This window comes from Ovis aries, chromosome 11, assembly GCF_016772045.2.
Source record: "Ovis aries strain OAR_USU_Benz2616 breed Rambouillet chromosome 11, ARS-UI_Ramb_v3.0, whole genome shotgun sequence".
Taxonomy (NCBI): domain Eukaryota; kingdom Metazoa; phylum Chordata; class Mammalia; order Artiodactyla; family Bovidae; genus Ovis; species Ovis aries.
Window position 1 is genome coordinate 27,272,288 of NC_056064.1, and position 13,589 is coordinate 27,285,876.

A 13,589-nucleotide genomic window follows, 5' to 3' on the forward strand; every position below is an offset into this window, starting at 1 on the left:
AGAAGACTCTTGAGAGTCCAAGTCTTGCAGTCCAAGGGACTGCAAGATCCAACCAGTCAGTCCTAAAGGAGATCAGTCCTGAGTTTTCATTGGCAGGACTGATGTTGAAGCTGAAACTCTTAATACTTTGGCCACCTGATGTGAAGAACTGACTCATTGGAAAAGACCCTGATGCTGGGAAAGATTGAAGGTGGGAGGAGAAGGGAATGACAAAGGATGAGATGGTTGGATGACATCACCAACTCAGTGGACATGAGTTTGAGTGAACTCCGGGAGTTGGTGATGGACAGGGAGGCCTGGCGTGCTGCAGTCCATGGGGTCGCAAAGAGTCGGACACGACTGAGTGACTGAACTAAACTGACTCCCACCTTTTGTGCAAGGAGAGGCAGAGAGCAGTGTTCTGCGACCCTTGGTTGTCTGATTGTATTTCAGGGACAGGGGCTGGAAAGCTGATTGGCACCTCTCTGAGCAGGAAGGGTGGCTTCTCAACTGCAGGCCTGTCTGAATGGGCTGTTTCCTGGCGACTCCAGAGGTCATCAGCCTCGGCACGTTTCCATTTAGGCTGGTCTGAGGTCTCAGAAAACCATCTCTCAAACTCTGTTCCGGAGGATATAGGTCCCAGTGCCAGAGTACTGGTGTCTGGGTGGGAAAGGGAAGTGGGGGTCTTAACATTCATGTGTACATGGTGACTCACTGCCTCTGCTTTCAGTGCATTACTCTCTCCTACAACTGGGCCTGGGGTCCCCAGTCCAGGGACCCTCTGTTTGTCTCTGCACTGCTTCCCCAGACAAGAAGCCTTCAGTCTTATGCTGGGGCAAGGAGAGGCAACTTGCTTAACTCTGCAGAGTAGCGCTGCTTCCTAAACTCTCAGCTATTCTGCTTGTTTTAATCCCACCATCAAGCCTTTCCTGAGATCCTTGGAGTTACCGCACCCCCCCTCCGACCCGAGCCTTTGAAGGGGGTTCTTAGCCATCTCCACCACCAGCTGAGGACTCTTCTGCTCCTTATCCATCTGCTCTTCCATGTTTCAAATGTTTTCAGTCATTATCTCCTTGTATTTGTGGGCTTGTGCCTTAAACAAAATGAAACATTCTTTACTGTTGTTTTAGTGGTTTGGGGAGAGAAGCAAAAGTCAGTGGGTCCAGTTGCCTTCTTTACCCAGAAGTTCTGCTTCATTTATTTTATTTTATCTATTTACTTGGCTGTGCTGGGTCTTAGTTGCAGCAAGTGGAATCCAGTTCCCTGACCAGGGATTGAACCCAGGCCCCCTGCATGGGGAGTGCAGTCTTTGCCACTGGACCACCAGGGAAGCCCCTCTGCTTCACTTCTTACTTTTAAATGTCTCCGTGCTCCCCAACTCCATACCTCTTGAACTGGTGTTGGTTCTGGCTTGTGCCCTTGCACAGCCACCTCAGAGGCTCTGCCTTTCTTTCTCCCCAAGGACCCTGTCGATCCTCTTTGTGGAGATTGACTACTGGGAGCGGTTGCTGTTTGAGACACCCCATTACGTGGTGAATGTGGCTGAACGTGCTGAGGACCTGCGCGTTCTTCAAGAAAATCTGCTGCTTGTCGCTCGGGACTACAACAGGTAGGGCTCGTTCCTCACTGAAGCCCTCCCGCATGCCACTTCCTACCCTCTCTTTGTCTTTTATCTGCCCCATGATATTGTCCATTCCTACAGTACACATCCTTCATATTTTGTCCATCTCAAAAAAAAAAAAAGGTTTCCTATTCTCTCTCATGTGGCCCTACGATTATTCCTGTCCCTTGCAGTGTTGTCTTCTATCTTTAGAGTACAGAGCAAAACAACAGGTCCCCTCCCACCCCATCAGGCACTTGGACCATGTATATTGTTGGCCTGAGTCACTTCTCTGTGAAGGAAGTTGATAGCATTAGGTTTATGGGCCCATAACAACAAAAGGTTGGTGGAACCAAGCAAGGCCATGCTGGCACTCCTCTTAATCCCATTGGCACTCATCTCTTAAGTGAGGCTTTGCCTGAAATTGGGTACCTTTCTCAGGCCATTTCGAGTCCAAAGGGATGGGACCAGCAGTCTTGTTTGGGTGTCTAGAACTGTCCTGTCCAGTACAGTAGCCACTAGATGCATGTGGTTTTTTCTATTTAAGTTAATCGAAATTAAATAAAAGTTTAAAATTCAGTTACTCATTTGCACAGGCCACATTTCAAGTGCCCCACAGCCACATGTGGCTAGCGGCTGCCATACTGGGCAGCACAAATGGCAAAACATTTCCATCATCACAGAAAGTTGTATCGGAAAGTCCTTGCCTAGAATCATGAACTTTTCGTCCTGGTGTGGAGGTAAGGTCTATCTGAGCTTGTCCCCATTTAGCTACTGGCCTTCTCTTGCTCGCAGGATCATTGCCATGCTGTCCCCAGATGAGCAGGCCCTGTTCAAAGAACGTATCCGGTTCCTGGATAAGAAGATCCACCCTGGGCTCAAGAAGCTGCACTGGGCCTTGAAGGGGGCCAGTGCTTTTTTCATCACAGAGTGCCGCATACATGCCAGCAAGGTAGGTCATGGTCATTAGAGTCTAAAGGTCTGCAAGGCTGACTGAAAAGCTGACATGTGAGTACTTAATACCCAAGTCTCGGGTAGTGGCAGAGAGACCAGGGGAATTGTGTGAAAGAAATGAAGTGTGTTTAGTGAAGGACTTTTCTTTTTTTATTGTCAGTAACTCTAGCTAGAGAATAGATGGGAGGATGGAATTAGGCCCAGAGGATCTGTTCCCAAACTCCCCCATGGGTGGGGTCTGACTCCAGGTGCAGACGATTGTGAATGAGTTCAAGGCATCCACTCTGACCATCGGCTGGCGAGCCCAAGAGATATCAGAGACACTGCTGGTGCGCATCAGCGGCAAACGGGTGTACAGGGACCTGGAATTTGAAGAGGACCAAAGAGAGCATAGGGCAGCCATACAACAGAAATTGATGAGCCTGCATCAGGATGTGGTGGCCATCATGACCAACTCCTATGAAGTCTTCAAGAATGACGGTCCTGAGGTAAGGGTCCTGTGGCCAGGGCTTTGTGGGTGAGCAGATCCCCAGCCCCCCGCAGCCCCATCAGAACCTTCTCTTGGTCATCCCCCTCCCTCCCCACCCTGATTCTGTGTGTGCCTCTCAAACATCCCGCTCTAGCCTTGGATTCACCCAACCTTCAGCTTTTCAGCCTCTTCCTACATGTCTTCCTTTCTATTAAACTCTATTAAACTCATTTCCCTCCCTATTGGCTGGTTCTCATTTCCCAGGACCTGCTCTGTTTTGCCTGAGGGATTCTCTTCCCCACTCTTCCCACAGATTCAGCAGCAGTGGATGCTGTACACAATTCGGCTGGACCGCATGATGGAGGATGCCTTGAGGCTGAATGTGAAGTGGTCTCTGTTGGAACTGTCCAAGGCCATCAATGGGGATGGCAAGACCACCCCCAACCCACTCTTTCGAGTGCTTGTCATTTTGAAGAATGATCTTCAGGGAGGTGTGGCCCAGGTGGGTGGGAACCACTTTGCCCCAAACATCCTGAAACCATCATACTTTGTCAGTTTCCGTTAATCCTTAGACTTGGCCCTAGGCGTTGGCTTTGTCCTACAGCCTCCAGGCCTGGTTCTGAGGTGTCCAGACTGCCTAGTGCTGAACTCACCTCCTCCAGGGCCTGTGCTGAGCCCTCCCCATGGTGCTCCCACAGGTGGAGTTCTCTCCCACTCTGCAGACATTGGCTAGTGTGGTCAATGACATCGGCAGCCACCTCTTCTCCACCATCTCCGTCTTCCGCCACCTCCCTGAAATTCTCATCAAGCGCAAGTTTCAGCGTGAGCCCATCCACACCATCGTGGGTGAGTAGGCATCCAGTGCAGGGGTATCAAAAGCCTAGGACCAGATGAGGGAATTCCCTGGCAGTCCAGTGGTTAAGACTCCACACGCACTTCCAGTGCAGGACGCTTGGGTTTGATCCCTAGTTGCGGAACTAGGATCCCACATGCCACGTGGTGTGACCAAAATAAAAAAATTAATTGAAAAAAAAAAAAACCAAACCCTAGGACCATGTGGAGCTAGGAGAAGAGACCAGGGCTCTTTCCGGACATACCTGGCCAGTTGTCTCCGTGGATGGTAGAAAACCCAGGTCAAGGGGCTGGATTGTGGAAGGGAGACAGGACACAGACAGGGGTCAAAATTAGGTGACTGATGCTCAAGGGATTTGGAGTTTGGGGTGAGGAGACCCGGAGGGAATTGTTTGGGTAACAGGGCTGGGATGTAAGAGGCCTGGATACCAACAGGTGAGACATCTGTATCCCCCAGAACAGAGTCATTCTTTTATGTTCTGCTTCCTGCTTCATTTTCTACTACTCACATCTGAGTGTGTTTCTTTGGGAAAGTGATGTTGGAGGGGAGACTCTGGGGCAGTTGCCAGGGGCTGGGCTGGAGCTTGGGTCGGGGTGGAGGTTAGTGAGAAGCATCTTGCTGGGTCTTGAAGAACGGGATGAGGACATCAAGAAGATCCAGGCCCAGATCAGCAGTGGCATGACCAACAATGCAAGCCTGCTACAGAACTACCTCAAGACCTGGGACATGTACCGAGAGATCTGGGAGATCAACAAGGACTCCTTCATCCGCCGATACCAGCGCCTCAACCCGCCTGTCTCTTCCTTTGATGCTGACATTGCCCGGTAAGGAGCTGTGAGGACCATAGGAAGGGGTCTGGCCTGGAGACCGAGGAGTGGGCAGAAAATTAGAAGAAAGGCACTGGACCTTTGTTTCTTAAGGCGGTAGGGATCCAGTGAGAGCTGGGAAAAAACGAAACGTCAATTAGATTTTTTTCCCACCAATCTCTCTGCTGAAGCACCACATCAGCAATTTAGAGTTTCCATCAGTCTTCTCAAAACAGTATAGTAATAATGATTTATTATTATATGTTTAAAATTTATAAATGAGTCTAGAACATTCTGTCACAGTCAGTTCAGTTCAGTTCAGTTGCTCAGTCATGTCCGACTCTTTGTGACCCCATGGACCACAGCACACCAGGCCTCCCTGTGCATCACCAACTCCTGGAGTTTACTCAAACTCATGTCCACTGAGTCGGTGATGCCATCCAACCATCTCATCCTCTGTTGTCCCCTTCTCCTCCTGCCCTCAATCTTTCCCAGCATCAGGGTCTTTTCCAATGAGTCAGTTCTTCACATCAGGTGGCCAAAGTATTAGAGTTTCAGCTTCAGCATCAGTCCTGCCAGTGAAAACTCAGGACTGATCTCCTTTAGGACTGACTGATTGGATCTTGCAGTCCCTTGGACTGCAAGACTTGGACTCTCAAGAGTCTTCTCCAACACCACAGTTCAAAAGCATCAATTCTTCAGCACTCAGCTTTCTTTATAGTCCAACTGTCACATCCATACATGACTACTGGAAAAACCATAGCCTTGACTAGACAGACCTTTGTTGGCAAAGTAATGTCTCTGCTTTTTAATATGCTATCTAGGTTGGTCATAACTTTCCTTCCAAGGAATGTGTCTTTTAATTTCATGGCTACAGTCACCATCTGCAGTGATTTTGGAGCCTCCCAAAAATAAAGTCTGTTACTGTTTCCCCATCTATTTGCCATGAAGTGATGGGACTGGATGCCATGATCTTTGTTTTCTGAATGTTGAGCTTTAAGCCAACTTTTTCACTCTCTTCTTTCACTTTGATCAAGAGACTCTTTACAGTAAACTTGTTTTTTTTTTTTTATAAAAATACTTAAAAATCTTTCTATGTGTCATTCCAGAACTCTCTGTACACCTGTACAAATTCACACATTGTCATTCATATAATTAGAGTCTTAAAAAGTTAATATGGAATCCATTTCTCACTTATTATGTTTGAGAGCATCATTAGAGTTTATGGCTTTTAGAAAGTAAAATATGCATGTGGTTAGTAACTTAAAAACCCTATAAAGCAATTATCCTCCAATTATAAGTAAATTAATTTTAAAAACCCTAAAGAGTTGTCAAAAATAAAAGACTTTTTGCCAAAAAATAAAAGAGATTTAAGGGAAAAGTTGCTCTTGTGGGGAGTACCATAGGATCCCGCTGGAAGAGGAGAGATGCTAAGGATCTGAAAGGTAAGAAATGTGAACAGTTTCATTTTAAAAGTGCAGACAGGAGTTAAATTGAAGAAGCTTCTATTTTTAAAAATTTATTTAAGTAATTTACTTATTTTGGGCTTCACCTTCATTTCGGCACATGGGCTTTCTCTTGTTTTGTCACATGGGCTTAGTTGCTCCACAGCACATGTGATCTTAGTTCCCTGACCAGGAATTGAACCCACGTCTGCTGCATTGGAAGGCAGATTCTTAACTACTGGACCACCAGGGAAGTCCCTGAAGAAGATTCTTATGTTCTGATCTGAACCCTCATCTCTTTGTCCTCTAGTCATTCATTCATTTGTTCAAAAACCACCATTGTCTTATGGGTCATGAAGAATTAAAACAAAAAAGAGCAAGTTTTCTCCTCCCAAGGGCTCTAGTGCAGTGGGAAAGATACAAATATTGCGGACAGAGCAGTGGCTATGGGGTCTTGAGGAATGTTGAAATCCCATCTCCACCATTTACCAGCCGTATAATCTTAGGTTGGTTCCTCTCATTCTCTGGGCCTCAGTCTTCTGTGAAATCAGTGTTATACTATCAACCACATAAGGTTGTGAGGTTATTAAGTACATGTGGAAGCACTGTGTGAACTTTGAAGCCTGCATGGGCCAACATGCTCATTGCTCTTATATCAGCTTCCCTGTGATCAGCACTGTGGGTGAGGCATGCAAGGTGTTGGGCGGTTCAGTGGAAGGAGAGAGAATGTCCAACTTGGGGATGTTAGAGGAGGAAGGATGTGGTTGAAAGGAGTGCCTTTTGGGCTGGCCTCTTTAGAATGGATAGGATGCCAGCAGACAGAGATGGCCAGGGAGAACGTGTTCACCAAATAGTGAGCATCCAGAAAGGAAGTCAGCAGAGGGCATTATGTACAGCAGCCACCGTCATCCTCTCCACAGCCTCACGGGGTGGGTTCTGTTCTCATTGCCATGTTACAGATGAGGAGACTAAGGCTCAGAGCCGTTAAATAACCTGCCTGAGGGCACAGAGCTAGTGAGCAGGACTGTGTGAACTCAGCCTGGATCTCTGTGCCTTGAAATCAGACCAAGGAGTCTGGAAGCAGTGAAGGGAAAATGACACCATCACCCGTTTGCCCCGGGCAGGTTGAAGTGGGGCACACCCGGGGTCAGAAGGATGCTGGGTGGGCGGAAAATACCACCCAGTCAGGGCGTCCGGCACGTCTGCCAAGGAAAAGCTGTCCTAGCGGGGATGTGTGGGCCCTTTCAGCTACACAGAGGTGGCTAATAATGTGCAGAAGGAGGAGACGGTCCTGAACATCCAGTTTGTGCTCCTGGACTGCTCGCACCTCAAGTTCTCTCTGGTGCAGCACTGCAACGAGTGGCAGAACAAGTTCACGACCCTGCTCAAGGAGATGGCAGCCAGGCGGCTCCTGGAGCTGCACACCTACCTGCAGGAGAACTCGGAGAAGTATGCGGACAGGCCGTCGGTGGGCGGGGGCACACTGGCTCAGGCCACCAGTTGGGGAGAGTAGGCCTGGCCTTCCCACCCACCCCCTCTCTCTTCCCCTGCCTGCAGAATCAGCCGTCTTCCCCAGACCCTGGAGGAGCTCGGGGTCAGTTTGCAACTCATGGAGACCCTGCAGCACGAACTGCCCACCATGGAAACACAGATCCCTCCCATTCACGAGCAATTTGCCATCCTTGAGAAGTACGAAGTGCCAGTCCAGGACGATGTGAGTTCCAGCAGCCCATCCCAGCCCCAGGCCGTTGGCTGTCAGGAGGGAGAGCAGAGAAGTGAGTGGTGGAGAAGGTGCAAGGCCCCAGAGCCTCTGAGAGCCAAAGTTCATTTGTGTGCTCTTTCGGGTCAGCTGGAGGATTTCTTTCAGGCCCAGCAACTGCTCGATCTGTTTGGGCCTTGTTGCCCAAGAGCTTGGAACTTGGCCACAGACTCTGGTCTAGAGGATTGGAAACGAGTTCTTCTGGGAGTTGGTGGGACAGGAAGAGCTCTGTGGGCCACCCTCCCCTTTGTGATGTCCCCAGGTGCTGGAAATGCTGGACAGTCTCGGTGGGGAATGGGTTGCCTTCCAGCAAACACTGCTGGACAGTGAACAGATGCTGAAGAAACACAAGGAAAAGTTCAAGACAGGCCTCATTCACTCAGCTGATGACTTCAAGAAGAAAGCACACAATCTTCTGGAAGAATTTGAAGGCAAAGGTACCCTTCTCGCAACCTTTCCTTCTGCTTTTCCCTTGTCTTGACCCAGTCTTTCAAAGTGTGGGTCCCAGGAAAGTGCCAAACAAGGGAAAGAGCCAGGCACTGCTGTCAGTGATACACCTGTTGTCACTGAGTTTTGGCTGGAAGGCAGCAGCCCTGCTCACATCTCCAGTTTCCTTACACCAGCTTTTCATCTCATTACTGACTCTCCAGCCACAGTTAGTAGTTTCAATGCATTCTTTTCAATGGGTCCCCTCTTGTTTTCCTTCTCTTGTGGGAAGAGAGAAGTGAGATTTATACACAAAGAGGTAGGCGAGCCACAATGGCCTTTCAGAGGACCTTGGCCTTGAGTGAGAATCTGAACCTCACCTTGGACACTCCACAGGCCCCTTCACCAGCAATGTGGGGCACCAGGCAGCCCTGGAGCAGATCGCCCACGTGCGGGCCATGCTGAACGCCATGCGGGAGGAAGAAAACATCCTCCGTGCCAACCTGGGCATCTTCAAGATCGAGCAGCCAGCCTCCAAGGACCTGCAGAACCTGGAGAAGGTGGTGTGCCTAGCAAGGCCCTCATGGCGACCCAGGGGAGGGGGTAGTAGGCCGAAGAAGGGGTCCCATGGGCCTCAAAAAACACCTGGGACCAGGAAGATGGGTGCACGAGGAGCTTTTTTTAAAAACAAAGGTAAAACTTGGGGAGCAAAAGAGCCATTTTACAATGAACAGTTCAGTGGCATTCAGTACATTCACGATGTTGTACAACCATCACTTGTAATTCTAAAATATTTCATCACCCCCCCAAAGAAACGCTTCAGCAATCATACCCCACCCTGTTCCCTCTCCCCCAGCCCCTGTCGACCACTAATCTATTTTCTATGTACAGTTGACCCTTAAACAACACTGGGTTTGAACTGGTAAGGTCCACTTATACATGGATATCTTACAATAGTAAATACTATAATACTACACAATGTGTGGTTGAATCCACAGATGGGAAACTGGATATAGATAAACTGCAGATATGGAGGGTGGACTAAAAGTTATACACAGATTTTCCACTGCATAGAGGGTTGGTGTCCCTCACCCTCATGGTTTTTAATGGTCAACTGAACATGGATTTTTCCTATTCTGTATATTCCGTATAAATGGAAGCATGTAATATGTGACTTTTGTGTATGGCTTCTTACATTTGTCTAATATTTTCAAGGATCATCCATGCTGCAGCATGTGTCAGTATCTCGTTCCTTTTTATGGGTGAATAATATTCCATTGTATGGATATACCACATTTGTTTATCCATTAACCTGTCAACGGGCATTTGGGTTGTTTCCACTTTTTAGCTACTGTAAGGAGTGCTGCTCTGACTATGCCTGTACTTTCATATGTTTGAGTTCCCATTTCCAATTCCTGTGGGTATAGACATAGGAGTGGAATTGTTGATCTCATAGTAACTCTGTGTTTAACTTTTTGAGGAACCTCCAAGCTATTTTCCACAGCAACTGCACCATTTTGCGCTCCCCCAGCAGTGTACAAGGGTTCCTATTTCTCCACATCCTTGTCAACACTTCTCCCTTTATTTTTGGCCCTAGTCATTCTGGTGGGTGTGAAATATCTCCCTGTGGTTTTGATTTGCATGTCCCTACTGACTAATGGCACTGAGGATCTTTTCAAGTGCTTGTTCCTTGAGGCGCTCTTAAAGCAAGAGAGTGGAGAAAACAGTGGAACTGATGGGGAGGCAGCTCTGTGTTGCCAGGAGGGAAAATCTCCTGTGGATGAGAGGAGGCATTTGTCAGGGAGAAGGAAGGTGGGAGTCACCTGACTCTGTCACCTGTCTGGTCTGGGCCCCAAAGGAGCTGGACGCGCTGCAGCAAGTCTGGGAGATCACCCGAGACTGGGAGGAAAACTGGAGCCAGTGGAAGATGGGCCGGTTCCTGACCCTGCAGACAGAGGCCATGGAGACCATGGCCCACGGGCTGTTTCGCCGCCTCACTAGACTGGCCAAAGAGTACAAGGTGTGTGAGGCGAGGGTGGAGGGCAGCGGGCAGGCGGCTGAGGAAGGCGGGCTGTGCTGGAAAGGAGGGCAGGTCTCCTGACGTCTCTTGCTTGTGCTCAGGACCGAAACTGGGAAATTATTGAAACCACTCGCTCCAAAATAGAGCAGTTCAAGAGGACCATGCCGCTCATCTCGGACCTGAGAAACCCCGCCCTTCGAGAGCGGTGAGGCTGCCCCTCACACTGTGGTCTAGCCTGGCGGTCACCTGGTTCTCCCGGTTGTTCCCTCCATCGCGTTCCCACTTCGTTCTGCTCCTCTGTCCACCAACACACACCCTGAAGGAGGCTTCCCAAGAGCCCATTGCCTTCCCCTGTCTGTCACACTGTTCTGGGTTCTCTGGCCTTCTTGGCTCCTTCCCTTCTGTCTCCTCTCAATTTATGTTGTCTATCATAGCTCTACTTTATGTCTTCTGTCCCACAAAAGCCTGAATTTTGTAGTTCAAAGTCTAACATTTGTCCTTTAAGGTTTTTATTTTTGTGCCTGAAGAGGCCCTTGCCAATCCCAGAGCTGTCAATGCAGTATCTCCGTACTCTCTTCGCATACTTTATAATTTTGCTTCTCAAGTTTAATTCTTTTAATGCATCTGGAACTTATCATGTTATAGAGGAGGACTTTGAAACTGTTGAGGCTAGCATAGACTATTTCATATGTGGTATTTTAATAATTGTATATCCATTTAGGAGTAAATAGTTTTAGTTCTTTTATATTGCCTCTAGCATGATGTTTTTGGCAGTGCTTCACTAATATCCATTATACGATTAAGTATAACCTAACCACTTTATTTACTTAAGTTATTTAACCTCACTAAGCCTCAATTTCTTCACCTATAAATGGAATAACATTTATAGAGTGACCATTAAAATGAAATGCCTCATGTAGAGCACTTGGCCCAGCACCTCATCTCTAGTAAACCTGCGATCATCCATCTGAACTCCTCTTCTAGAGTCAGCAGCTCAATCTCTGTATTCCCCACAGTGCCTAAAATGGGATCTTAGAGCCTATTTAGGAAATATCTGTTGAATCTTGGATTAATAAAGGCACGGAATCATAATATCCCAATGGAAGAAAGTTAGGGAGCAATGCTCACACTTCCCGGTAGGCCCTGCTGACTTTTTGTCCCCAGCTGATCTGACCTTTTGTCCCCACCTACAGGCACTGGGATCAGGTCAGGGATGAGGTCCAACGTGAGTTTGATCAGGAATCAGAAAGCTTCACCTTGGAGCAGATCGTGGAGCTTGGGATGGATCAGCATGTAGAGAAAATTGGGGAGATCTCTGCCTCAGCTACCAAAGAGCTGGCTATAGAACTGGTATGACAGAGTCCTCTCCTATACTCCCCTGTTTCCTCAGCTTTCTGGAGCAAAGGCTTCCAGCTTTTCATGATCTGAGGGTCCCTCCCAGCTCCTGTTACCCTTGGGGACTCAGTATCTGATTGATCTGTCCCCCACAGGCATTACAGAACATTGCCAAGACCTGGGATGTGATTCAGCTTGACATAGTGCCCTATAAGGATAAGGGCCATCACCGACTCAGGTAGACAAGGCTGTGGGACCTGGGCTGCGGAGCAGGGACCAGGTTTGGCAGGTGGGGATGGACTATGATTCTGATACGTTTCACCCCAGAGGGACAGAAGAAGTATTTCAGGCCCTGGAAGATAACCAGGTGGCTCTGTCTACCATGAAAGCATCTCGCTTTGTCAAGGCCTTTGAGAAAGATGTGGACCACTGGGAGCGCTGCCTCTCCCTCATCTTGGAAGTGATTGAGATGGTGCTCACAGTGCAGCGTCAGTGGATGTACCTCGAGGTTAGTATCACCGCCTGAGCTCTCCCTATATCCCCTGGATAGGAGATATCCTATTTCCTTTCTTTGCAGAGGATCTAGATAGTTGCCCTAGTTTCAGCTCCATTGTCCCACCTCAAAAGCCACTTTTCATCTAGGACCTAAGCATCTGAACCCTCAGCTTCCTCCTTGAAAAGCCTTTGTTCTCCTTCCATTTTTCTTCTTGAACCCTTATACTTGGCCTCCCAATCCCAAGTTTGGTTCTAGAACCTAGACATCCCTTTGGGTCTTTTTTTTTTTAAATTTTACTGATTAATTTATTTTTGGCTGTGCTGGGTTGTCACTGCTGCATGGGCTCCTCTCTCGTTGCGGTGCTCAGGCTTCTCATTGCAGCAGCTTCTCTTGCAGAGCACAGGCTCTAGGGCACTTGGACTCAATAGTCATGGCTCCCCGGCTCAGTCACTTGGTGGCATGTGGGATCTTCCCAGACCAGGGACCGAACTCGTGTCTCCTGTGTTGGCAGGTGGATTCTTTACCACTGAACCACCAGGGACCCCCTCACCCTTTGGTTCTGATGCGTCTTCTCTTTCATTGTCTCTCCTGGTCTAAGCAAAGGGAGCAGAGAGTGGAGAGGGTGTGGGAAACAGCCTCTCACACCCCTTATTGGCCCTTCAGAACATCTTCCTGGGAGAGGACATCCGGAAGCAGCTGCCCAATGAATCAGGCTTATTCGACCAAGTCAATGGCAACTGGAAGGCCATTATGGACCGGGTGAACAAGGACCCCAATGCTCTCCGGAGCACCCACTATCCAGGTTTGAGCCCTGACACAGCCTCGGCGGGTGCTCTGTGCGTGTGAGGTCAGGGCCACGTGGTTCATGTTTTTTTAAAGCTTTAAAAAGAATTGTATTTATCTTCGGCTATGCTAGGTCTTCGTTATTCCATGGCTTTTCTCTAGGTGTGGAGAGGAGGGGCTACCTTCTTGTTGTGTAGCATAGGCTTTAGGCGTGAGGGCTTAGTAGCTGTGGCTCCCTGGCTCTAGAGCACAGGCTCAGCAGTTGTGGCGAGGGGGCTTAGTTGCCCCTTGCCATGTGGGATCTTACTGGATCAGGGATCGAACCCATCTCTCCTGCATTGGCAGGTGGAGATTCTTTACCACTGAGCCACCAGGGAAGGCCCCACATGCTTCATTTACTGAAAGACTGACCATTGTACCCAACTGTCCTAAGCCTTACATAGTTCTGTAGATTAAACTCTTCTAAGCATTACATAGTAGTTCTGTAGATTAAACTCAACACATATTTGAGCAGAGTACAGTAGAGCAGTGAAGAGGATGGAATATGGAATCAGACAGACTTGAGTTCAAAATCCTGCCTTCCGGATTGCATGCCTTCAGGCAGCTTGTTTCCTCCATACTGCAGCTTCCTTGCCTGTAGTATATGTATATGTGTGTCAGGAGC

At 48.4% G+C, this 13,589-nt stretch overlaps 1 protein-coding gene across 1 annotated transcript in view; it reads left to right on the plus strand.

Moving 5' to 3' along the window:
* DNAH2 (dynein axonemal heavy chain 2) overlaps positions 1-13,589 on the plus strand; it is a 104,336-nt gene that overhangs the window by 38,264 nt on the left and 52,483 nt on the right. The window contains exons 15-30 of the mRNA XM_060395415.1: positions 1,442-1,588; positions 2,375-2,531; positions 2,782-3,021; positions 3,316-3,504; positions 3,701-3,848; positions 4,487-4,679; positions 7,355-7,555; positions 7,664-7,820; positions 8,128-8,302; positions 8,688-8,851; positions 10,150-10,311; positions 10,413-10,516; positions 11,505-11,661; positions 11,802-11,884; positions 11,974-12,154; positions 12,806-12,944. Of these exons, the coding sequence (XP_060251398.1) occupies positions 1,442-1,588; positions 2,375-2,531; positions 2,782-3,021; positions 3,316-3,504; positions 3,701-3,848; positions 4,487-4,679; positions 7,355-7,555; positions 7,664-7,820; positions 8,128-8,302; positions 8,688-8,851; positions 10,150-10,311; positions 10,413-10,516; positions 11,505-11,661; positions 11,802-11,884; positions 11,974-12,154; positions 12,806-12,944 (2,597 nt within the window). The remainder of the gene's footprint in view (positions 1-1,441; positions 1,589-2,374; positions 2,532-2,781; positions 3,022-3,315; positions 3,505-3,700; positions 3,849-4,486; positions 4,680-7,354; positions 7,556-7,663; positions 7,821-8,127; positions 8,303-8,687; positions 8,852-10,149; positions 10,312-10,412; positions 10,517-11,504; positions 11,662-11,801; positions 11,885-11,973; positions 12,155-12,805; positions 12,945-13,589) is intronic.